Source organism: Heterocephalus glaber, unplaced genomic scaffold, assembly GCF_053883595.1.
Source record: "Heterocephalus glaber isolate CG9 unplaced genomic scaffold, H.glaber_assembly_v1.0 deba00001442, whole genome shotgun sequence".
Classification (NCBI taxonomy): domain Eukaryota; kingdom Metazoa; phylum Chordata; class Mammalia; order Rodentia; family Bathyergidae; genus Heterocephalus; species Heterocephalus glaber.
This window is the reverse complement of record NW_028258296.1, coordinates 10,936,589-10,963,187: the sequence shown is the minus strand read 5'-3', so window position 1 is coordinate 10,963,187 and position 26,599 is coordinate 10,936,589. Positions and strand designations below refer to the sequence as shown.

The 26,599-nt window shown below is 37.7% G+C and overlaps 1 protein-coding gene across 8 annotated transcripts in view; it reads left to right on the top strand.

Annotated features, from left to right (window-relative positions):
- The window catches only part of Erich3 (glutamate rich 3), a 105,985-nt gene that overhangs the window by 58,749 nt on the left and 20,637 nt on the right, over positions 1 to 26,599 (top strand). For all 8 annotated transcript variants that reach the window (XM_087212906.1, XM_013070956.3, XM_004841575.4 and 5 more), the window contains 4 exons: positions 5,019 to 5,205; positions 11,867 to 12,150; positions 16,579 to 16,815; positions 24,841 to 25,290. In XM_087212906.1, the coding sequence (XP_087069032.1) occupies positions 5,019 to 5,205; positions 11,867 to 12,150; positions 16,579 to 16,815; positions 24,841 to 25,290 (1,158 nt within the window). The remainder of the gene's footprint in view (positions 1 to 5,018; positions 5,206 to 11,866; positions 12,151 to 16,578; positions 16,816 to 24,840; positions 25,291 to 26,599) is intronic.

Below are 26,599 nucleotides of genomic sequence, written 5' to 3'. Positions count from 1 at the left end.
CCCGGCTCCTTCCTCCGTTTCTTATCACCTTACCTTTGCAAAAGATTTATCTCCCTGTTTCTTGCTATCTTTTATTTTGCCCTTTAATTTATTGATATTTTGGGTTTCTCATATAACAGAAACCATGTGGTATATAACTTCATTCATTTCACTTAACATTGTGTTTTTATAGTGCGTCCATTTTCCTACAAATCACTCAAGTTCATGGGTGAGTAGTATGTTGTATTTATGCACAATGGAGTACTGCAGTTCATTGATTTTTGAGAACTGTATACGTTTTGCAGCCTGTATTACACACCGGTGTTAGGACATCTCCTGCATATCCAGAGGTTTCTATGTGCTCACTGGCAGGCAGTCCTTGCTCTTGTATCCAGACCCAGGCACCCACTGATCTGCTCTCTGTCCTTACAAGATTATTTTTTGAACATGGCTTCTGGACACTTCCTATAAATGCAGTCATACAATGGGTGGTATTTTATGTCTTGGTTCTTTCATCTGGCATAGTATTTTTGAAAGTTACATATTTGTAGTACACTGATACAATGGTCAAGAAGTTTAGGACTTTGGATTTCAGATTTTTGGATTAGGAGTGCTCGGCGATTTAAAGTCTATGTAAATATTCCAGGATTAAAATCTGAAATCTGAAATACTTGTTGGCTTATGCATTTCACATAAAGATTATCAACCTGGATATATTGTTTGTCACTCTCCTTACATGGCTGAATATATGCCATGACATATTTTAACCATTTCTCAGTTGGTGGACATATTTTTGTTTCTTGTTTAGAACTATTAAAAATAATGCTGTTATACATTACATACAAAGTTTTGCATACATATAAAGTTTTGCATATACATATGTTGTCATTTCTCTTGACTAGGTTCCTAAGACTGGTTTTGATTATTTTTTGGATTATTTTTTGGAGTATGGATCACACTTTCCCATATTAAGTATCTCTTTTGATATTTTGTTGAAGGAAAGATTCTAGGTAATGTATTATAGAATGTATTATAGATACTATGGATTACAACTTCTGAATTTTTACTTTTGAAAGTTTTATTTTTCTTCCTCTTTTTCTTTTCTTTTTGAGGGAGGATTTCTTGTTCTTGTTCACTTTTTGAGTAAATTTGTGAAATTAAACCCCCATCACTCCAGTACAAAGCTATTGAAATTTTGCTTAGATTTTTAAAAAGTTGTATTCATATGTTTTAGGCTAGACTCTATGATTTCTGTTTGGTGATCATCAGTGATTTGTTAAACGTCTTGAGGCAGGAAGGCCTCCCTCTTGTGCCCTGCATCTGTTTGTGGGATATTAGTTTCTTAGGCTGACATAACAAATCTCCCCCATCCAGTTGTTGCTTAAGCAACAAAAATTTATTTTCTCACAGGTTTGGGGGCCAGAAATCCAAAATGAAGGTGTTGACAGGACCATACTCTTTGAAAAACTCTAAGGGTCATTCTTTCCTTGACTTTTGGAGATGAGACAGAGAAAAGGGAAGAGGAAGTGAGAATCAAGATGTAATATGTATAGGTACCAATTCTCCACTTAATCCACTTGTTATGTATCACAGACATTTAATAATAAAAAATGGAAGTAAATAAGACAAAATATAGTTTAGTCAGGAACAAAACAGAAAAAATGGAATTTAGAAAAATCCTAAAAATTGTGAACATATGAATATTTTTATTTGATAAAGATGTAATTCTAGACAGTAATAACAAAAGGTTTGAAGGAAATATACATTTAAAAACTGATATCAATTATTTTATAAAGGTGAATTTTAGATAAATAAATACATATGTATTTATATAATATACGTTTAGAAACATAAAAGTATAAGATGATATAGTGGTAAAATTTTTATTTAGTTATCTTAGTGACATTGAGTAGTAGAGCATGGAAGATTATTTTAGTTATGATATTCTCCTGTCTTCCCCTAAGAACAGCAGTTATTGGATTTAGGGTAAAACTGAAATCTAGGATGATCTCGTCTCGATCCCTCTCTAATTCCATCCCCAAAGACCCTGTCTCTGAATAAGGTTACATCTGAGCTTCTGAGTAGCTTGGAATTTCAGTGCTTTCAGGGTACATGCAAAGTTCAGGTGGTTTTCAAGTCTGTTCCACTTCGATTTTCCACCGGATTCTCTTGTGTCTTCTTTGGGCAGAAGCGGAGCTCTGGGCAGCCTGGGAGTATAAGAGCTGAGCAGACTCCCTACATCTGTCCAGTGTCCACTGAGCTGGCGAGGGGTAGAGAGCATATGCAAAGCCACTGTGGCTGCCCTATTCCTTGTATCTCCCTGTTAAAATTCTGATTAGTCCACTGGCCTGCTGCCAGCTCTAATTAGACCTACAGTCTCAGAGAACCTCTGCCCTTCCTTGTTAGGTTGCCTCCCAGATTGCTACTTACTATGGGTGATACCACAGGCCTGGGGTTTTATGTCTTTTCCTCTCAACCAAGTCAGCCCCACTGACAGGGAAGCTGCTGGTTATTTATGTCTGGCACTACCCAACCAGAACCGCTGTGATGAAATAGTGGCAGGTGTGGGGCGGAGAGTAGTCCCGGGAAAAAGAATGCTGCAGATTCTCAATTTTTATCTAAAGTTCAGTAATTTTTCATGAATAAGTGCTGCTTAGTTTGTTTTAAGTCTTTGGTCCTGAAACAGTGCCACCCACTGCCGAGGAATAATTAGTAACTATGTTTTAAAATATTATAAAGTGGTTGCTAATATTGTAGATAACATAATCCTTAAAACTGCTCTGTGAAGTGGGTAGACTGTGGCTCCACCCCAACCATCCCCGCTTTATACATGAGAATTTTGAAATGAAACACATTTGAGTGACTTACCATGACATACCCCATTAGGTGAGGAACTGCACAATGGACTAAACATTTATTTTTTTGGTACCGGGGACTGAACTCAGGTTCTTGTACTTGCGCAGCAGGCGGCTAAACCACTGAGCTAAATCACCAGCCGGAGACATTTCTGGTCTACCTTCTCTCTATACTCCATGGAAAAGCCATGGAGTCAGGATTAAGAGATGTTACTGTACTTTAAAATGCAGTATTACAGAATAAATTTAAAAAGGAGTAAAGACAGAGGGCGTCAATTCTTGTTTAATACGTTTCAAAAAGTGAACAAACTGGAGTAATAGCTGGGTATGTTCTCAAGCAATACTCGCGTCAGATAGAAAAGCAGTCACAATTAGGAGTTGATTTTCTGTGCCTGTGCTCAACGTTGCCTTAAGTGCAGTTTCTTCCTGGCTGAGTGCTTAGGGGATTGTCAGACTCATGCTTCACTGGAATGGGCTCTATTATATGAATGTGGAGTTGAAGTTTCTACAGTGAAAGCAATGAAACTTGATTTCTAGTCACCACTTGGGAAATTGCTTTATCATTAAAACAAGTGGACTTCAAAACCTATTGTAAGATACTAACTTAAATTTTTTTCCTGGTTTGTTTGATGTCATGTCATAAATACTAAAGTGTAAATGATTTCCTTTTCAATAGGTCTGAGTCTTTAGAGTGACATATCTCATTTAGACATCTCTAGGGGTATAATGTGAGGTACTCATGGTATTTCTAGATGATGGTGAAATAAACAGATTAAAATAATGAACCATTTACTATTTGGGAAGACTTCCTTTCTCATTGTTCTGGGTTCTGGGGAAACCAAGATGAGTTAAGTTCATCTTCAGCTCTCATAGATTTCAAAAACATACAGCAGGGAAAATATCTAGATTAAGATTTTCAAAGTAGGCTCCTAGGACCAGTAGCAGCAGGGTTATCCGGCAGCTTGTTAGGTAAATAAGCTTTGGAGCTCTACCCCAGCCCTGCTGAGTCAGAAACTCTGGAGTGAGGCTTAGCAATACACATTTTAACAAGTCCTCAGGTGATCCTGGTGCATATTAAAGTTTGAAACTCCAAGTGTAGCCATATTTTAATATATTGCAATACATGCAAGATTAGAAATAAATGTGCACATAATACAGAGGTGAAAATTGTTTACTATATTATTGGTAGAAGCAGTACAGACTGTTAGAGGAATTCATAAGTAGCCGGATTCTGAGCCGTTCTGTAGAGAACAGGGTCTCTTGGGTTGGATTTTGTTTAGAGAATTATAAAGATTTGGAATAACTAAAATCAATTGCAACCATTGTTCTTAATTTATTCTTAGGATGCTTGGGTGGGTGGAGAAGGAGAAAAAGAGGTCTCAAATCCAAATAATTGAATGTGGCTTAGAGATGGTATACCTCTGCCTCATTCACATGTATATTAGGATGTTTAAAGTCACCACTGCAAACAGAAAACTTTAAAAAGCATACTAATTTCATAACAAGTTTTTGTCATTATGTACTTTGTCAATATAGATGGGATATTAAGATAAAGGTATGGGATTTAAAGAGATGTTTGTATTCCAATACTAACTCTCCCACTTACTGTATAATAGTGAGTAAATTACTGGACTCCTCTAATTCTTAATTTCTTCATTTAGAAATTATCAACAGAGATATTTCTATTTCATGTGATTGTTGAGGAATAGCACACCTAAGGTAATCAGGCATAGTGCCTGGAAGTAACATGTGCTCATATAATGTCAGAAATCATTGTTTTATAACAAATCAGAGTTTTATAAAGACTTGGAGTACTTATTATAATTCAAAATAATAGAATGGTCTTTAAAATTAATTTTTATTGGTATGTTTTTCCATACATAATGATCACATTCATTGTGGGGAATTTGTCCTTGTATGTAATATATCTTAATTATTATTTTCCCATTCCCCTCCCCTCCCTTCTACCCTTATTCCCCTCCCATTTACAAAACTTTGTTTCCATTGTTTTCCTTCTGTTCTTTTTTTAATCCCTGTTCCCTTATAGGATGGTTCTTGATGCTTAAAGTTGTCTTCCAAAGATGATTTAGTGCCTAATATCATATTTATCTAAAAGAAAAATGTAATGTAGAAGATGTTAGTCCACAGTCAATAGTTTTCACTGACCATTTTTTGTAATTCCAGAGACTTTTCAGTTCATTTCCAAAAGGCACCATGGTTTTCCCTTCAGCCTCACCTTCTTTCTGAACGGGATGCAGGTGAATAGGTTGAGCTCCTGCTGCGAATATAAGCACCGGAAAGGCTCCAGACTGGGAGGCAAACGAGGCTACTTTGGGTTTGTGTGTGTGGAGAGAGCATCTCCTTGCTACAAGTAAGGAAATACTTGTCCTTTGGTAGAGGGCAAGTTTGCCTGCACTTTTGTTATTCTCTCACTAATGCATGTATCAGTGCAATTTGTTAAGAAAAATCTGTATATTTGAGCCTAGGCTATCTAGGATAAGTACTATTCAGTACAACCCTGAGTGTTTCCATTTAAAATTATAAGCTAGAACTCAGATTTTTCAGAGTTATTCTATAATAGAAATAAATAAATGTTCATGGCCTTTTAAATTGTCTCACTTTCTCTCCTTCTTATTGTGCTATTTTAAGATTTGTCTCTGAAGGAAATGAGCAGAGTTTTTCTCTTTGGGTTTTTATAATCATTGCTCTAACTGGTTTGGAACTAGACCCCCAACCTTGCCATGTGCCAAGCACTCGTCTTGTGTGATTGGCAGCTACACAGCTTGTGGATATGAGAGTTGTGCCTGCAGCGTGGGATGGCACAGTTTTCACTCTCATCCCCTTCATCTCAGCCTCAGCCGAAACAGAGGTTAGGTTTGAATGCTGTTCCTCAGCGTTCATGTTGGGCATCCTGTTTGACATCAGGAGTTTTGCCTGCAGGCCTTCTGACATGTTTTTTTCTGCAAGTATTCCTGGGAAATTGACTAGACACCAAGCTAAAACACAAGAATAAACCAACTGAAGTACATGTGATCCTGGAACTTATTCTAATAGGGAAAGGGAAGACAACATACTGATAAAGTAATTGAAGGAGTTATAGGGACTGAGGGGGACAAACCCCAGAAGGGGTGTTGTTTTACATAGGGCAGTGAAGAAACACCTTTCAGAGAAGACATCTGCACAGGACCCAGAAATAAAAAAGTCTTTTCCTCCAAATAGCTTTTCCAGGAGAGAAAAGCACATCCAGGGGCAAGAGCAAGGAGCACACTTTGTGTGCCTTAGTCCTCTGGCAAGAGCTAGAATCAGGCGTGGGGCAGCAACAGGAGATGAGGTCAAAGAGGCAGTGGAACCATACTGTGCGGAAGTCCTGAGGTCACTGCAAGGACTTTGACTTTTATTCTGAAAAGGATGGCAGTGTTGATCATGATCCAACAGTGGTTTCTACGGGAAAAAATAAAGTGTGGAATGGGGGAGTGGAAACTGCCTTAATCCAGAGAAGACATGGGGTAGGAGTTAGAAGTGATTGAGTTCAATGTGGATTTTGAAGGTAAAGCCCATGGGGTCTACTGGTGGATGAGGCAGGGCATGAGATGGACTCAAATGTTTTCTTACCTGAAGTACTGGCTGGAGATCCAGTTAACATGTACTTAAAATGGGATTGTGGAAGAAGCAGATGTGGGAATGAAGGGGCATGGGTCTGGGATTCATGAGGTTGAGACATCTATGAAATATCTGAGTAGTCATGTTGAGTAGGCAGTTGGGAGTATGAATCTGAGGTCAGGAGAGGAGTCTTGGATGAAGATATGAAATTGAGACTGATTTGTACTTAGATGGCATTTAAAGTTGTAGAGTCAAATGAGAGTTTAAAAAGTATATACAGACACAGAACATGTTTGAGCAATGAGCTGTGTATCATTCCATTTTGGAGGTGAAGGAAGTCAGGAGAAGCCAGCCTGAGAAGGAAAGACACCGATTAGAAAGAGAGTGATATTTTGGAAATGAACAACACATTTGAAGAATAAAGGGTTGATTAACTGGTCAAATGTGTGAAGAGGTTGAGTAGGATGAAGACTGGAGATTGAGCATTGATTTGGTGGTGTGTTAGTTATTGTGATCTTGAGACAAGTTATCATAGTGAAGTTAACTTGATTGTGTGGGTTTAAGGGATAGTTGGAAAAGAAAATAACTAAAGGCAGAGAATGGAGACAACTTTTTAAAGGAGTTTTGCTTTAAATAATAGTAAATGGGCAATAATCCAGGAGAGAATACTATAATAGGGTCAAAAGGCTTTTTACTTTTTCTAGTAGAATATTCTAGCACATTTTTATGTTAATAGATAGGAATTGTACCCTACAGGAAAAAAAGACTGATGAAGTGTGACATAAAGAGGGAAACTGCTATAGAGGTTATGCTTAGGTAGGCTGGAGAAGATGGGCCTAAGCAGAGGTATAGTCTTACCTGGAGGACAAATACTCTTCTGTGGTAACAGTGGGTGGTGGGATGCCATGTAGGGGAGAGAGAGAAGTGAGATGGTGGATGTGCTAGGACCAACCAGACATTCTCTGCAGATGGTTTCTCTTTTCTAAAAAAATGAATACATTTATCAGCTGAGGTTAAGAGGAGGGGTTGGAAGTTTTAGAAAAGAGAACAGGTGTGAAAGAATCATCCCAAGAGGAAGAATGAAGGGCCTAGGGCTGTACTTCTGTATCCAGCTGTATTTAGGGTCCCAAATTCCTTTCAGCTCCAATTCATACTTGCTATCTCCTTATTTGTGGGCAAGGCATTTAACCATTTCTATTTAACTCCCAGGAAAACTTATGCGCTTACATATGATCATCCGTGTGGAAACACACTGCATTCTTTGGAAGTTGTGGACAAATCAAAGATGTCCATTTTTAGCCCTGAGCACTTTCTGTGGTTTAGTCATCAGTACCCAAATCTGACTGATGACATCTGCTCTCCTATTCCACACCTCTTAGCTGCTCTACAGTTTTTTTTCTCTGATTTCAACACGTGGTCCCCTCTAGCTTCTTTCTGTCACTTTCCCATTAATATCAAAATGGTATTGATGTTCAAGAATAGGTCCTATTAATGAAAACAATGCTGAGACTCTACCTCACTCCAGAAAGAATGGCTGCTATCATGAAATCAACCAACAACAAATGCTGGCGGGGCTGTGGGGAAAGAGGAACCCTTCTCCACTGCTGGTGGAAGTGTAGATTGGTGCAACCACTGCAGAAATCAGTGTGGAGATACCTCAAAGAACTAGGACTGAAAGTCCCATTTGACCCAGCTATTCCTCTGCTGGAGATCTTCCCCAAAGAATTAAAAGAATCATACCACAGTGATATATGCGCACCCATGTTCATAGCAGCACAGTTTGTAATAGCTAAAACTTGAAACAGCCCAAATGCCCATCAACTGGAGACTGGATCAAGAAAATGTGTGTTTTTTTTTATAGAATGGAGCACTACTCAACCATCAAAAATGAGAAATTAGAGACATTTATTGCTAAATGGATGCACATTGAGATGATACTCTTGAGTGAAATAAACAAGACACACATGTGTAAATACCGAATAGTTTCTCTAGTGCGAGAAACTGAAAGTGTAAATAAGGACTAAAAGGCATAATAGATAACGTGAACTAGGAAGAAAAGGGGCAAAGGGGAGGGGGAAGTGGGAAGGGTAGGGGAAAGGAAAGAAGGGAATGGAATTAATATGAGAAAATGAAAAAATGGAAACAAAGTCTTTGTAAAGAAGGAGGGATGAAGGGGTTGAAGGGAGGGTAGGGGAAGGGGGAAAAATTAGAATCAAGAGAGTATGTAAAAGTGCATATCTCCAATGATGAATGTCCTTATGTTGTACACCTAAAATGTAACAATAAAAGGATATACCAAAAAAAAGAATAGGTCCTATTACTCTCAATTAAAATATATAGTTCTTCAAGGAGAATGGTTTTCAGTTCTTTGGTTGGCTTCAAAACCATTTCTTCCAGTGAAATCTGTAAGTTATGTCATTGGGTGTCTCTGTTACAGAGCAGGTCAAAGCCAGTTCAGGGTGGTTGAAATGGGTAGGCATGGGTGGCCCAGCCCCAGCTGAGACTATCCTGGTTATTGTGGAGCCACCAACACTGCAAAATTCCAGTGGGAGCTGAGAACTACCGCTAAGAGGACCAGGATCATTTATGTTGTATATCATTTGTTTTTGCTCAATCCAGAATGCTGCTTTTTGTTATTGTAAGGAGTGCACAATAACTCCTCTAGCTTCTTCAAAATGAAATTTTAATTCATTAAAAAATGCTAATCCCTGAAACTTTTTCCAATGAGAAGAAGGAGGCTATGGTAAAATGAAACATTTGGGAGATCTATTTCTAAAAATGAGTAAGAATTGCCTGCTTAAGGTCCTCAGAAAACAAGAAAAAAGAACAGTTGGTCACTTCCAAAATGTGAAGGTACCACAGCTGCCCTCATCCCTCAAGTCTTGGATCTATTTTCCATTACCAGAGGGGAATATGGGAAGAAGAATCACCCAAACAAGGAGAACATGGACTGCTGTCAGCTTCAGTAATCAGAATCAACACCTCAGATTATGCTCAGAAGTCAAATAGGTAGTCAGTGACGAGGCGAGCACAGATGTTAGTCACTTTGTTCATCCAATTCCCATCAGCAGATGGGCAATAAAACGTCTGTGCATGCAACAGGGAGGCATCAAAGCCTTTCCATAGTCACAACATAAACTAAAAGTAACAGCATAGCAGAGGCTCCAAATCAGTGTATTGGGGTTGCCACTGCAAGGAGGAGAGCGGCTTGAATAGAGGGCGACACTAGTAATCACATTCCGTGAAGATGTGTGACACCTTCATTCCAAAGAAAGCTATGTGCTAAGCACCTCACAATTACTGTCTAGAAGTATTTATCATGCTTAATATGGGTGAGGTGAGTAGATTTTTATTATCTTGTGCTTTATAGCCTGGTAGGTTGAGTGCAAATCCTTTTAGCTTTATTTTATGAGGAGATACTGAAATGTTAAGTGATATAACTCAGTTGTTGTATTTGCTTGTTGGGAGAATTTACTAGAATCAATTCCTGGGCTATTTCAAGACTGAAATTTAGTGAAATCTTCAGCTTAAGAAATTGCCACTGGATTTGATTCAGGTCGACGTAATTTTCAGATTTTAGTGTTATTTCTATTTCCTGGACTGATGAGTATTGATTGCACTATGACCCCCTTTCACCTGCCCACCCTAAATGATTCCGCTCCCCATAGTTGTCTAGCATGGAGAGAGGGCGGCACGATGATTCCGGGAGGAGGGAGAAGTGGGGAGACTGAAATGTGCTGTATACCTTTTGCAAGTCAGGGATTGTCTGCCGGCCTCAGTGGAAATGTTTACCAGGCCATGGAAGCTTTTCCCTCAGCTTCTTCCTCTGTGCAGTGGTGATCCTTATTAATTTATTGGCTTGTGGGGTAATGAAGCCCTTAAGATATTGCATATACAGTACTCAGCAAAGAGATTGGAATGGAAGGAATGCTCCACAATCAGTCATTATCATAATCACTTACATCAATGTCTACGTTATCACTACTGGAATTCTCATTTTGATATTAACTTGAGAGAAATGACAGCTATAGAAGACAATTTGTTTACTTTCGTCTTGTTATGACTGATGAAAAGTTTTTAAATGTCATGATACCCAGAGATCATCTGGCCGGTTCACCAGTTTTGACTCGGAATCACGCTATGACTTGTACAAATTGTTGCCATCTTCGGGAAACAAAAGCTTATTGCTAGGAAAAATCACAAGAAGATTGCAGTACAGTCTTTAAAAGGCCATTCTAAAAGCAGTAATGGCAGTTCTATTAAAATAAGAGTGAAGACTCCTGAGTTATTTACTTACAGGGCACCGCAACATTTAACTGTATATTTCTTAAAAATATCAATCATGTTTATCTAGAGTCAACCTTGTATTTAAGTCCTTTACAACAATAAATTTTCATAGATTGAATGGCATCTGTCTTCTAATTTTTTTTTTTTTTTGTCAGTAGAGGTGATCAAACCCAAGACTTGGCACATACCAGGCAAGCGTTCCACCACTGGACTCCATCCTCAGCCCTCTTCTGATAATTTTTATGTTTTTAAGCCTGAATTCTCTTTTATTATATAATTCCCATTTAAGAACTTACACGATTATCTATCAGTCTGTCTATCCATGTATCTACCATTATGCATCTATATTTATATATGTACAAGATGTGATAAAAATAGCGTTTAAGTATAAAAAGTAATTACAGTGAAAGACACATTGTCATTAATTCCCCTCAAATATTCCCTTTGCTTCAAATACACTTCTCCCCTCATTCTTGACACTTTTTGATGCAGTTCTGGAAGTCCTCTTCTGTGAGCATCTTTAGTTGTGTTGAGGCTGCCTTGATATCCTGAATCGATTCAAAACATTTACTTTTATGGTCATTTGGACTTTAGAGAAGAGCCAGAAGTCACACGGTGCCAGATCTGGAGAATAAGGTGGATTAGGAAACAACATAATGTTTTTATTGGACAGAAGCAACGGTAAATGTAAACTGTAAACAGTTTCAGAAGGTGAAAAGTATGATGAGATAAGTGTGTTTGAAGCAAGAGGGAATATTTGAGGGGGACTGATGGCTGGGTTTCTTTTACTACATGAACTTTTAAAATTTAAATATTCACTGCATTTTTCATTCATACCTCTTATATCTATAAATGACTGTGAGAAGACTAAAAATACACTTTAAGGCCCAAATTTTGATTTGATGTAGTTCTTGGTTGATGATTTGTTTTTATAATTATTGGAGTAAAATTATTACTACACTGTGTTTATACGTTTTTAGTATCAATAAGATGATTTATTTTAATCAACATGTATACCAGTGATACAACATTTCTCACAACATGTCTCTTTAGGATAAGAGATAAATATTTAAAAAAGCTGTGAGGTCCACTGTGTTGTAACACAGTGAAGGCTGATACACACTTTGTTCTGCTTTTTCCCAAAGGTGCATTATTGCAATGGGCCTTGACAAAAAACCATCTTCAGTGAAACCCAGGAAAGAAAACAGCCCTGATGACAGAGAGGACCCGAGGAAGGGTGAACGGAAGCTGAGGCAGGAGCGAGCGAACTGGATACCAAGAAGAACTGAGACTGAGGGGAAGAAAATCTCTGCCTCGGCCATTTTTTCAGTGGAAGAAATAAAACCAGAGGTCAGAGAAGTGAGAACTGCTATGGAAGAAATGGAACGTAAAGGAAAACCAGGACAAGATGTTTGGGAAGACAACCAGGGTAACACTTTTAAATACAGTGATCAATAACAGGGCTCTTGGATGTTGCTGCTGTTGAGTATTTAGACTGTCACTAATCAAAAGTTTTCAAAGCTATCTATTATATGTTGTTAGTCAGTGAGGTCTTTAGAGAGCTCTGCTCAGTGGGAGAAAACCCTGATGGGCTTTGTCTGCTGATCTGAATGGAGTCTGCCTAGGTCGCCTACCTTAGAGCAGGGCAGTTGCTGCTGGGATGTGGGAGGACAGAGACTTATCTCTGTGAGCCAGAGAGGTCCTGTTGACTTCCAAAGTGACCATTTTGACCAAATAGAATCCTGCCTATTGTTTTAGTTTTTTTTATGCCCCTGCTTTGTTGAAGTTGATGAATAGCTTTGGGATTAGGCAGGTATCATCTATATGATTATATGGTGATACAGTATTCCATAACTAAAAGCAGTAGACGCAGGCTTGGGATCCTGGAACCTATGTGGATTTTTCTTTGGCTTTCTTCTTTAATTTCTGTCCTCTCTTTTTCTTTCTTCTCTCACTCTGTCTACACACACACAAACACACACACACGCACACTTTCCACACTGTCTCAGTATATTGTTACCATTTGATGTCGTAGATATTATGACTCCTTCTGTCTTACAGTCTGAGAAACTGAGGCTCAGAGAAAGCAACTACTCAGATTTATACCGAAGTTCAGGCACTTGCAAATCTCAGGCTTTCAAACACTGTACAATCTTCTGTTCTCAGATGCCACATAGTTGTGGGTGATGTGCCCAAAGAATCATAGAGGGATAGTAGCCTGATTATCCCTCTTCTGCCCAGGAGACAAAGCCTGGATTACAGGAACAACATCCCACAGGCTGGTGACCCGTGGAACAAGTGGTTTCTGGTATCTTCTTCCTCACCTCCTCTTCTTGCGGCCCAAACATTTCAGAAATCAGAGAGAATGATTACTGGACTCTCAGAGCCCTGGACTTCATGTGTTTGTTGATTTCCAAAGTAATGTGGCTATCTTAAAAAAGCTTTCTCTCTTTTTTGTCCAGTTTCCCTCTCTCCATGATCTCTCCTAGTTTTATTCTTATCTTGGACTGAGAATTTAAAAATAACGGTAACAACAGCAATTGCAAAGAGATTAACACAGGGGGTGTTTTTCTATGTTTTTTTTCTGTGTTTTAACTTTTAAGACATGAGATTTATTAAAGCCATGCCAAATACCGGTCTTTGATTTTCTTCATTCCTCTTCCTGAAACCAACATGGTGAGCCTTACAAGGGATAGTCTTTGTGCTGATGATACAGCATTTCCTGAGGTCTTTCTTCAGTGTTGGCTGCTAATGAACTTTAAATACCCTTTCTATTCCAACTCCTCAAAGCAGCAGCGCCTCCCCGCTTTGCTGTTTGCAGGGGAGCCACGGTGTACAGGCTGCAGGGAGCCAGAGTGGAGGTTGGGGAGGAAGGTGGAGGCTGCACTGATGTCCACTGGTGTTGCCTTGGGTCTCATGAGTGGGCATGGAAAACAAGGAAATTTAGTCTCTAGGAGAGAAACGGGATGTGGGGCCAGAATAAATCACAAAAAGGAAGGATGCCAGAAAGCACGGCACAGGTTTGTGCACACTGAGAGCTTGAGTAGGCGACCCACAGGGAAATGCCTTGTGCTACCATGACAGTGGAGGGCCTGAGGCTGCTGGAGGCCTGAGGTTTGTGATGGTTGGAAAGGTAGACAAAGTCAGTAGCTTTGAATGTCCTATTTAGAATGAAAACACATTTTTCCTGTGGTGTTCACTACGTGTTCTTTCAATTTTATGCTCTATTTTACTAATAAAACTGCAACTGTGTCCTAATGGCGGACACTTCTCCTGCCCGATTTTAATCAGGTGCCTCAAGGAGAGTGGGCTGCTGTCAAAGGGGCACATACTGCAGGTGATTTCTCTTGTTTTGTGACCACTTCCTTCCACCACCCAATCACAACCACTGTTACAGCTGGTAGTTATTAGACACTTGCAGTTCCTAGCACTGTGTTAAGGGTCATTGCTTTTCATATTATCACAGCGTTGTACTAACTGGGTTATGGATGAAGAGATGGAAGCTTAAAGATATTCAATATGTTGCCCAAGGTCACATAGCCAGGAAATATTTTAACTGAGTGTTGGACACATGACAACCAGACTCCAAATTCCATCTTTCACTAATGTGTAATAGTCTATGCCCAGTAGAACTGCAGCAATCCGCGAGTTCTGTGTGGTTCCTTATCTGGTGATCAAGAGAAAACACTGTGAAATGATACATTTGCAAGTATTCTGCTAATAACCTCAGCCTCTTCTCATACGAAGTCTTCTACAGTGCCCCAAATGAATTTCTGCCTTTCTTTGATTCTGTTCCACTTACAGTAGCCCCAGTTTTTCTGAAGGAGTGTGTTCTAAGACGTTCTGCAGATGCTGAAGCAAGGTAGTACTGAGCCCTGTCTAGACGGTATTATGTGTTTCTTCCTATACATGCATACCTATGATAAAGTTTAATTTATAAAGTAGGCACAGTAGGAGATTAACAACAATAATTCTAAAATAGAAGAGGTATAACCATATATTCCAACAAAAGTTATTCAAAACTTATGAATTATTTAATTGCTGGAATTTTTTATGTAATGTTTTCATACTGTAGTTGATCACAGATGACTGAAATCACAGGCTTGGGGGGGGGCTGTAATGTACTCGATACTACTTCACATAATTAATCATGAGTCCTGTGTAAAAATCCACAGCAAGTGAGCTGTAGTGTTAACACTAACATTACTGAGGACCCTGTAGGAAAACTACAACAAAATGAGCACATCACACCTTTGCAGTTGCACCTTATTTCCTTAGCAAAAACTGGAGTTTTCTTGATGGCAGATGTTGTCTTGTAATTTGTTTTGTTTTTTGTTTTTTTTTTTTGATACTGGGGATCGAACTCAGGACCTTGTACTCGCGAAGCAGGCAGTGGCACCACTAGCACCACTGAGTTAAATTCCTGGCCCTGTCTTATAGTATTTTTTTTTATTCTCTTTTACATAGAAGCTTCTGGGGAAAGGCTTAAGGATGGATGGTTAACTGGACCAACTGGGAGACTATACTGTGCCTGGCCAGTAGCACTTAGATCAAAATATTCTTTTGTTTCTCTTAGTTTTTCCTGTTTGTGTCACATGAACCAAATTCTTCATCTTCTTGCTTGTTTTTTACATTTTTGTTTTGCTGATGTTCACATTCCTTATTTACACATATTAAATCTCTTTAGAGACAACATTTTTGTGAATTCTTCTTTTTTGCCTTCTTCATTATAGTGTTGATTTCCCTGTTCCTCTTAGATCTTTCTCATTTGTTCTCTGCATCAACTGGACCTTCATTAATGCCCAGGACACACATTTCTAAATTAACTTTCTTTTATTGCAGCAAGGTGGACTGCTTTCAGATAAATACCCAAAAGGCCCCACTACTGGAAGAAAAGCCAGGATATTTAATAACTAAAACCCAAAAAATTGGGAACCTATATTTTACTTGTAATTTTTATTTTAAGGATAATTGTTTATTTGCTTAATTGGTTCTACATGAGATATTTTTTCTCTCCCTCGTTGGCATGTTGTCACTTCAAGATTTTTAGTTTTTGGTGGAGGAAAAAGGGGAACAATTAAATATGAAAGGTGAAAAATTATAACCACAAGGGACAGCTGGAGTTTATCTGATGTGACAGTTTTCTTTTCCTGCTACAGGTTTGTTGCACCCCTGTAGGGAATGAAGTAAATTTGTGGCTGTGACAGGAATATTCTATTTTGTAGGAATTTTTACACTTGGTATGTAATTATTTCATTCATTGTAGGAATGAATAATTATATGAGTGCAGTTTCTGGCTTGGGTATAGAATCCTTCATTATGCCTTTGTAATGTCCATTTCCTTCTCAATGAATGTGCTATTCAAGTGTTACTTCTCAGGGCCTTTGGACTTGATTAATTGAATTTTTCCACTTCACTATTCATTAACTTGATATTCAAATATTTTGAACATTCTTCATATGAAATATGACCTCACTGGGTCTCCAAATTAACTTTCATTATTATAATCCTGTTCTCTTCATTTTTAATTTACTTCTAATTTATTGTCTGGTGGCAAGTTCTTCTTTTTCCATTGTGGTCATTGTAGATGATGTTGGCCATTTGTAAACTAATTCTTTTTGGGCTTTGGCCTTGTCATTTGGAAGTTCATTTCTTTTATGTTCTCATATATGTAGCTGATTGCAATCTTTGATCACTTACTCTTAGTCTTCCATGCTCGCTAATTGTGAGAAAAAGAAGCAGCAAAGAAAGGACCAGAGAAGAGAGGATAATAGAGTCAAACTTCTCATTAAAGTGAAGTGGGTTAAGTATCAAGGATTCTATTTTCATTTTTATAGTGGAGATTTTCTTTTTCCAGAGTACGAAGAAGATTTTGAAGTAGATGAGGAGAAACAAGATGAGAAAACTAATGAAGAAGGACAGGCTGATGATCAAATGAATGGAATATCAAAGTCACCCTCAGAAGATGAAAAAGATAATTTAGGCCCTGAAAGGGAGAGTGAAATCTCAGCACAGAAGGCACCGGATGCTGATGCCAATGAGAAAGATGAGGATGGTGGATCCTCTGACAGTGAATTGGAAGAGGATAAACAAGGCAAGTTGTTTAGCTTCTCATGGAATAGGCATAGACGTGGGGTCCTTCATCAGTGCACTTCCTGTCTTGTATATTTTAATAAGATAATCTTTTAAGGGAATGTTTGCAGCATGGTTGCCTAAGCACAGGTACTGTCTGTCAGCTTGCTACACACATCCACATTATAGAATCAGCCTGTAAGCCTTTCTCTTTCCTTAGTTTGATGAGGTTTTTCAGCAGGGTGTTGGGTAAATTGTGTAGTGACATATCTTCTGTGTAGTTACAAAGTTGTTTTATTTTTATCCCAAATTCCCTTTCATGTACACATACACACATGTGCACACATACACACACATACCATTTTTTTTTGAGTTTGGAAAAATGAAAATTAGCTGGTTTTCACTTTAAAAAAATTGAAGATTTGTGCCTTGGTTCTATTTTCTTCCTTTTTTATTCTTTTCGCTTTTTAGCTGTCTTTTTTTTTTTCTAACTTACCTTGAACAAAGGATGGTATCATACTAGATTCATGCTGGATTTTGTGGCTTCCTTATAATCTTTAAGCCCAAAATGACTTAAAATGTTCACAAAGAAAATTTAGAGCTTTCAGGTAGAGAAAGAAACCTCCATTTGAGACATACAGTATTTCAACTTTTGAGAGCTTTGTAAAGATTTTAATTCACTTAAATTCTTTCCAGTGAAAGAAGGAATACTATTTCTTCTTTGTCTTAGAGGAGAATTTGGCCAAGCTTCTATGGATTTTAGTTAATCAAATCTCTCTTGATATATCTTGGGGGTGTGCCATATTAATAATAAACTTCTCTTATGTTTGAGTATGTATAGTTTTTATAATTTGCTTCTAACTAGAGAACACTGCGACATTTGGGTGATTTTTTCAGTTGCTGCCTTTTTAAAAATTCTTTTCGCCTCTCAAATTTTTTTTGTATAAAATTGCAAAATTTTGAATTTGGAAAGTATATTAGGATATATAAAAGGGAATGAAGTCATCAAATCATTATATCAAGAGCAAATACGTTTAGCTTGTACTGTAGTTCCCTGCTCTTCAAAAAGGAATCCAAACCTATTTAAAATTTCATGCATCCATATACAAGGCCATAAAAATAAATTATTTAAAGTAAAAGAAGAAAATAATTTGGGATCATTACTGTGTCTGAACTAAAAATTTAATCCTGGTTTCCTGACAGCCAAGGTAAAAAGTGAAGCATAATTTGAAAAATTAGAATGAAGTTAATTATCAGTAAATTTTAAAACAAGATTTGCATTCATTTTTATTATATTATTTATTTTTTATTTTAGTATTTTGGTATAGTTGAAAGAACTACTTAAGATTAATCATCAGCCAGTCAAATATTTTTAATGGTTAAAGCAGTCCTTTTCTATACTTTATCTTAATTCTTACATTTTATGTTTCCTAGATTAGATGTGCCTAATATATAAGCTCTTTTCTCAACTTGAATGTGAATACTGGAATTATGTTTATATGTTTTTTCTGACACAGAGAAAATTATTGAATGGAAAATTGGTATCACCTGAGTCAATAATTTTAAAGAAATTATCCAAATGACTTGAGCCTGGAGAAGGATTAAAAACATGCTTGTATATAAACATAACTGGTTCAAAACACAAAAGACTCTTAATTTTTATTTGTACAGTAATGGTGAGAAATTATCACGTGGTTGATTTCATAACGCTTCAGTATACCCTAGATATTTAGTTAGTATCTGGGTATTACTTTTGTGCTACATAACCACTTTGCATTTTAGGGATCTAAAACAGAATAGTTTATGTTCAAACAGAGAAGGATGTGGGCAGTACTTGGACTTTCCTTATCTAATTACTAACTCATAGTAAGAGGTAAACCTTAGAGCCTGCATTTAGAGAAAATCATAAATTTTCTTCAAAATCAGAAAAGGTCCTCTTGACTAAAATTACTTTTCCCCAATAAAATGATTTTGTTTCCTCAAGGTTATGCACTTCACAGGCTGGACTCTTTATCTGATGTTACTGTGTAGCTTCTGCTTTTTGTCTTATTTTGCTTTGAAAAAGAGAAAATAAAATGTACAGTTTCCAACTTTACCCATGGTGACCTTCCCTCTCCCTGGGTGAACTGAGCTTGCAGGCCTTTTGTTCAGGTCTAGCTCATCTCTGTCCTCGTCCATGACTCCACCCTTCTTTAGCAGCCTTTGCTGAGCTCTCTGTTTTACAAACTCCTCTCGTTTGTTTCGCCTGCGTTGTTTCACGTGTTAGATTTTGCCCCTCCAGTCAATTTCCCAAGCTAATAATACACAACTTTATTATGCTATGAAAGCTAAGACTGTGTTGATATTCTTGTTATTCCTCACCCAGCCAGCTTCCTAAAGTATATTTGGTAAATAATTTAAAAATTATTTGACTGTTAACACCAAGAATTGTAAGGTGCTTTGGTGAGCGCTATGACTTCCAGATACACTTACGCTACTTGATTATTGGGATCTTCATGAAAAAAATGATATAATGTTAGTAGCACCATTGAAATATAGAATACATAATGTTTTAAATAGATATGTTATGAAAACTAGTGAGAAACATAGCCAGTCCCCAAATGCTGAGAAATTTAAGATCCAGAAATGAAATTGACTAGCTATTTTCTTCATCATTTCAGTAATACTATCAAGCTATCCTTTTAAAGGGCCCTTTTGTATCCTGGATGTTTACATTATAACATTGCTATTAATCTGAAACAAAATCTGATTACAGTAGTTATTATTACGACTTTTTCCCCCTCACCTCTAGGCTCTCTTGTTCTCTACCCTTTCATTTTGTAATCCGCTTTGGAGTTATTTAAAAAAATACTTGTTTACCAGTCAAAGTATCAGAAATAGAGGTTTCATCCATCACATAAGTAGCCTGTATTAAAAATGATAATGGCACGATAAGTTCCCGGAACCACTCTTTTGAAAAGCAAGACAGCATTTCATCCTCAAAAGTGTAGGAAGCATATTGTGACCGCTGAATCCCAGACACTAGTACATCCTTTTTATTGACATGATTAAGGATCTTGCTGTTAGTATTTGGATGTGTTTCATTTGAACCTGACTGTACCTGTTCCCAGAGGGCAAACAATTGCCCAGACTGTCATTCTCCTGACAAGTCGGCCCCATTTAAACTGCCACCTCACAGTTGCTGGGCCCGCCTTGATGAGCACACTGTGCTCAGCAGCCCTGACTGATGGAAGGCTGCAGACTGGAAGCTGGCGGAGGACAGAGGACTCTGGTTTAAGAATGATGTGTGAGACTTCCTGTCATTTAAAAGGAATGACAGCTTCCTTTCTCTGCATTTGTGTTGGCAACCCCAGGCACTAATTTCCCAGTTGAAAATATATTGTTGTAGATGAATGGAATAAGATTGAGGGGAAAAGTATCATGTCACTGGGAATATACTGCTTTACTTTTCTGGACAGTTTGGATGATAGTGTCTATGAGTAAGAGGTAAGCACTCCATAGGAGAGAGAGAGAGGAGAGAGGAGAGAGAGGAGAGAGAAATGAATCCTTTTTTCCTCAGAAAATTAAGAAGGCAAAACCTGAAGCCAATTTTTTCGAGTAAGAAAGATGTTAATTTCATTTGTGCTGTTTTTCAGTTGGTTAGAAATATATCTCATAACCTTAAAATCCCAGAATCACAAAAACGCTATTTGACTTACTGACATCAAGAATCTCACTGACTGAATCAAGAATCTTGCCCAACTATGGGTTTGAAAAGAACCACCTGGTAACATGTTCTTTTTTATGTTGAAATTCTATGTGCTGTGAACCCACCTCTGGACTCTAGTGTAACATGCCCGCTTCTTGGATCAGAGAGGAATATGGGAAGACTATAGGCTGCTCTTGGGCAGAAATTTATCTGTGATTGTTTGTGTGGTTAGATTTTTTTTTCTTAATAGTAAGAACTCCTCAATCTACAGTCATTTTTGAGTATTAAAGTGGGAAATCATAGCTCAACAGTGAATATGTAAATGCAGCCCCATCCTTCAGTTTACATAAAATACTTTTATAAGAACCGTTCCTCTACAGTTTTGAGTCTGTCTTACATGTATCATGGCACCACCTAGACACTCAGAGAAATCTTGTGGATTGAAGGGCTGATTGGATGTGTGAGTAAACAAATGTGTGGAGGCTTATGTGGCACAATAGATACATGATCGGATATGTTCTCAACACTGGAACTTCATTGTAATGTTTATAAAGTACAATTAAAAGTAACGATGAAGGAAACTTTCCACTTTCTTTATGTTTTCTTTTCTTCCTGCTGTATATGCATTTACCTGTGAATATGTATCCTTACAAAGTAATGCGTATATTTTTCTTATTGATGGCTTGAGGCATTTCAGTTTGTGATAATTATCTGTGTGGGGACATCTGCTCTCTCCTATGATCAATGACGAGTTACTATTCTCACCTGAAATTTAATGATTTCTGTTTTCATTAAGCACACTGTCATTCTGCAATATTTATCGAGTATGATGCACTTCTCTAAGTATTGTTGTACGTGAAGATATTGATTCAACCCCAGTATCTGATATAAAATATAAACAGATTTTCATGAACTTACGAGTATAAACAAGACAGAAATATGTGTACAAGTAGAGGGCATATAAATTTGTGTGCCATGGCTAATTTGAAGAAAGTAGAAGCATTACTTATTCAGATTTTGCAGAGAACATTTAGACTAAGAAGAGAGATTCGATTATTATTAGTGTTCAGAAGACTATTGGGCTTATTGGGTAGGGATTCGTGATATATCATTGGGATGATCTAAATTTTAATTAATCTACCTTTTGATTTTTTGCAGTTAAATTGAGATGTCTATATAGGTTTCTGGCTAATAAAGCAAAACATAAAGTTAAGAACAGGATGCTAATTGACAAAACAGTGAATTTGAACTTTCTGCTGCGTAGTTAATAGATTCTGAGTATGTTTGATATCTTTGGACCTCATTTTCCTAATCTGGAAAACAAGGCAACAACTGTTCCATAGGCTGAGATGTTGTAAAACACTTACTTCACTGCTTGGTACACAGTAGGTGAGCACATATTATTTTTTCTTAATTAAGTGGAAACTGTGACATCCTTCTTAATATAATGTATACTGGATGGAATAACAAGTAAATTTATGAGCATGTTCTATATGTATAATATAGAAGACTGCAAGCTATAAAGAAATGATCATTTAATTTGATTAGGTTAACCTTTTTCTCATGTAATTTTTTTACACTGATTTGTGGCGAGCAAGTAGAATCATCTCCATTTTACCCAGAAAACAGAGGCTTGGAGAATTTAAATAGCAAAACCAATCTCACATCTAGGTTTATGTTTCAGAAGAACATGTTATTGTTTGTCAGTTTCATGTTCTGTGAAATCAGATTTTGATTGCTGTGATGTAAAAAAGGAACAGTCAGCAATGAGCAGCTATTAATGACATGAGAAGGGAAGGATATGGGGACTGGCTGAATGTGGAGAGAGAAAGGTCAGAGATACCCCTCAGGCCGTAGAAAGTGGTTTTGAACCTGCTGCTTTGGGTGAAAGCCTTGGGTGCTGAGTGCAGGTCTTGTTTTGCCAAAAAAATATGAATAAAGAATGAAAGAAGCAAATTCTTTCAGCATCAGCACCAGGAGGGACACTGGAGAGACAAATGAAATTGGGTAGGAAGCTGAGATGTTTACTAAAAATGTCCAAGATAGTGTTTCCCCTCTAATGACAAAATTTACATATGCGCCAGAAAAGTTCATTTATATGAATATTTTTATAGAAAATTTGTTTCATTTCTAAGCGAATAAATAAAAGTCATTTTGAAAATCCCATTATAGGGCCCTGAAGCTTTTAGAGCTTTTTTTGTAAGCAAAATCTTACTCCATTGTCTGTATGAAAATGAGAGAAAGAAATGAGACTGAAAGTAAATTACACCATGAGGTGAGAGAGAAATTGGAAAACTGAAATGAGTTGATGGGGAGGTCAGGTGCCCTCAACACTTCAAGGCCATTCATTCTGATCTTTTCTGGCTGAAGGACTGATTCAAAATTGAACCAGAGCACATGTCAGCCTTTTGAAATAAAATAATACAATTAATAAAAGCTACGGAAGAAAGATAAAGGACTGCTCATTTTTTATTATGTGAACAACTCTCAAGAGCCAAAAGTGGGAGGCATGAAGGAGCTTCTGGTAGTATATATATTTTCAGTAGCTCAGAACAAGCATAACATTTTGTCTTAGCCAACTGTGCCATTAATGAAAGCTATTGATTAAACCAGTAATAAACAAAGGTTGCTTTTCTTTATTTAAAAGGTAAATATAAAATGCTTACAAAAGGGCAAGACCATGAACTGTTAAGTTTTCTCAACAGATACAAATAAGATAGAGAATACTTCTCCTTCATCTGCCATGATCCTTGCAAAAACAGCCTATCTAGGTTTTATAAAATGGAAAATAAAAAATGTGTAGCTAAAGTGTGTGATTTCTTTGAAGAGTAGTGGTCACCTGGTGCTTGTCAAGGTATTAGGAATTGTGCTTAAGGGGGTCTGTTGCTCAGTAGCTTTTTTTTAAGTATATTTTTGCTTGTGTTTAGTATCTCTCAAATCTTGGTGGGAACTCTGATATGTCTCTGTGACCATACTTAAAATGGCAAGACCTGTCAGAGAGAGAGAGCGAGAGAGAGAGAGAGGGAGAAGGTTAAAGGTAAAGACAGGCATTTCTTTTCATAAACTCTACTGTAAATGCTACAGCCATCTGTGTAGCTGTCATGCAGAAATCAAAGAAACAGAAAAATGGGTGGTAAAGAACACAGAGAAAACAAAGGAGGTAGGTAGCATTTAGATATAGGCTATTTTATCTGAACATATATTCTATAAGAAACAGTTATAGACACAACTCAATTGCTTAAAAAAGCAAAAGCAAGTTTCTGCTTCTATGGTCCACAGCCACGGATGCAGTGACTTCTGCGCTGTGTGTCTTCCTTATAGAGACTCAGTGTAATGTGTATGTTACATTCTTGGAGACTTTTTAAAGTTTTTATGTAGTACCTGAACCTCTTTTGATTACTGTAAGTTTCTGGACTGCGTATCTTTAGCACTACCTCAATGTATGACTCCAATTTCTTACCTGGCATTGTGTGCCCAGTTCCTAGCTTCTATACCCTTCAGAGGACTGCCCTGGATTACTAGAGTTCACCCTCAGGGACAAGGAGCCAGGAAGTGTAGGGATATTTACATCCCCTTGGGGTGCCCCATAGTCAGTATCTTACTGATTCAAAGTATGAAAACCCAGCTCCATCTTAACTTACTTATGTCCTTCTAATATAACTTACACATCAGAGATCTCTGTAGTATGAGACTGAGGTTGAATCCTTGCTTGAGATAGCTCCTTGACTGTTTTCCTTTCCTGCCTGGCTTGCCCTGCTCTCTGAAGTGTTTCTCCTGAAACATGACCTCAGTATATCACTTGCACGTGAAGCTGCATCCCATGCCTTGCTTCTGGGGACCCTGAGGTAAAACAACATCTCCTTTTATACACACACATTTGCATCACTTAAAATATTTATTAAATGTGTATACTGTGTCCATCTTAGATCTTACCATACCAGATCCTAGGGTGTATTACATGGTGAATATCACAGCAGATAAAAATTAAGTTTCATGCTATACAAGAGCACACATAAATACACACTCTTGCTGAAATGTAAAAGCAAAGGGTTGCTTATTAAGTTTTCTGTATCATACCAGATATTCACAAAGGTTTTCCAATAAACTGACTTTCAAAGAGCAAATCAAAACAATAGGGCTTTTTTGAGTTAAATGTGATCAATTGTTAAAGACTTCCATGGTTCAGAGATTATATTTTCCTTTGTCATGACAATTATGTGGAATACATTGGGAAAAGGGGTCAGATCAAGTTAAACTATATTTTTAAAAATTTTGGCATGATTACATACTAGCATATTTTCCACCATTAAACCTGTTACTTTAGAACAACAATGATGCCACCATTTTTATGTTTTATAGATACTAGAAGTGCTTCATCAGCCTCCTCCAGAAGTCACCCATATTCAAGTGACAGTGAGGATGACTCTGGGGATCGGGGCCGGGAAGCCCGTGCTGAACCCAGTACAGACGAAGGGTCCAGAAGTTTATCTTCTGTGGAGCTGAGTGAAAATGATGAGCCGAGCAAACCCCACCTTCCCATTGAGGAATCCTTTGAAACTGAACCAGAAGACCAAGAAATAAGAAAAGCAGACGTGGAGATCAAACCTCTGCCAACAGAGGAAAGTCGCAGGAACATTCTTGATGAAGAAATGGAGAGAGGAACCCACGGAATGGCAGAGAATTTATCTGAGAAGTCCAGGAAGCATGCTTGTGAGGAAGAAAAGCAAAAGGATAAGAGCGAGCTTTGGGAAGGAAGCACTGCTAAGGTGGAAGACAGACAGGCTGGCCTCCCCGGGGGGGACAGAGGTGGTAAGTAAGGCCGCTGAGTTGACTTGCCATTGTGTTCATGCATGGAAGCTGACTGTGGCCATTGCACTGCTGAAGCTTGGGAAACACAACCAGGATGATGGTACCTGGGGATTCAATGTTTTCCATTTCTCCCTTTGTCACACAATCATACTTGTATGTTCAGCTTGCTGTTTTCCTTCTGTTGCATTTTAAAAATTACTTGATAATTCATACATTCTGTGTCCTATTTTTCTGTGAATTCCTCCTGGTGATTCCATCTCCAGAATCAAATAAAATGAAATGCATGTCTGAATGCAAGGGTGTGTGTGGCTTTTTAGAGGTGAATACTAGCAAGGCTACTTGTTATTAGCTATCTGTGTGTTTATGTATCCATAGCTTACTATGTCCTAGGGGGTTCTAAATACATATATTAACTCTTTGCTTCCTATAACAGGCCAGGCTCCTCTTGAGGTAGGTTTTAGTATCATCACTTTTTTTTCTACAGATGAAAATAAATATGGCTTGAAGAAGTTAGGTTAGTTGTCAAGTACCTAATGACAGGACTTCTGAGGATTTGAATTCAGGCTGAGTAGCTCCAGAGTTTCTAAAGATTTCCTACTGTACCCATATAATCGAAATTTAGATTTAGATAAAAATATAAAAATTGCCGAATTCCAAACTTCACTTTGTGTTCTTCTCTGAAATTGCATTATTTCATGACACCTGGGGATCCTGCATGTACAAGATGGTCCCATCGGACATGGGAAGTCTAAAGAGTATGCAAACAGGCCCCAGGATCTCTGGCCCATGGAAGGCTGCATGCTTTTCTTACCTTTGAGAGGACAGTGAGAGAACCAAGTTCAAATGCAGTGGTCACCCTTTTTTTTTTAATATTATTTTACTGGTACATTTTAGGAATACAGTATAATGACATTCATCATTGGAAATTGGCACCTTTACATAATCTCTCTTGGTTCTTATTTTTCCCCCTTCCCCTGCCCTCCCTTCAACCCCTCCACCCTTCCCTATTTACAAAGACTTTATTTCCGTTTTTTCCTTTTCTCATATTAATTCCATCCCCGTCTTTCCTTTCCCCTACCCCTTCCACTTCCCCTTCCCCTTTGCCCACTTTCTTCCTATTTCACATTATCTATTGTACCTTTTAGTCCTTATTTACACTTTCAGTTTCTCACACTAGAGAAACTATTTGGTATTTACATATGTGTGTCGTATTTATCTCATTTAAGAGTACCAGCTCAATGTACATCCATTTAGCTATAAATTTCTCATTTTTTATGGTGGAGTAGTACTCCATTTTATAGAAAAAAAT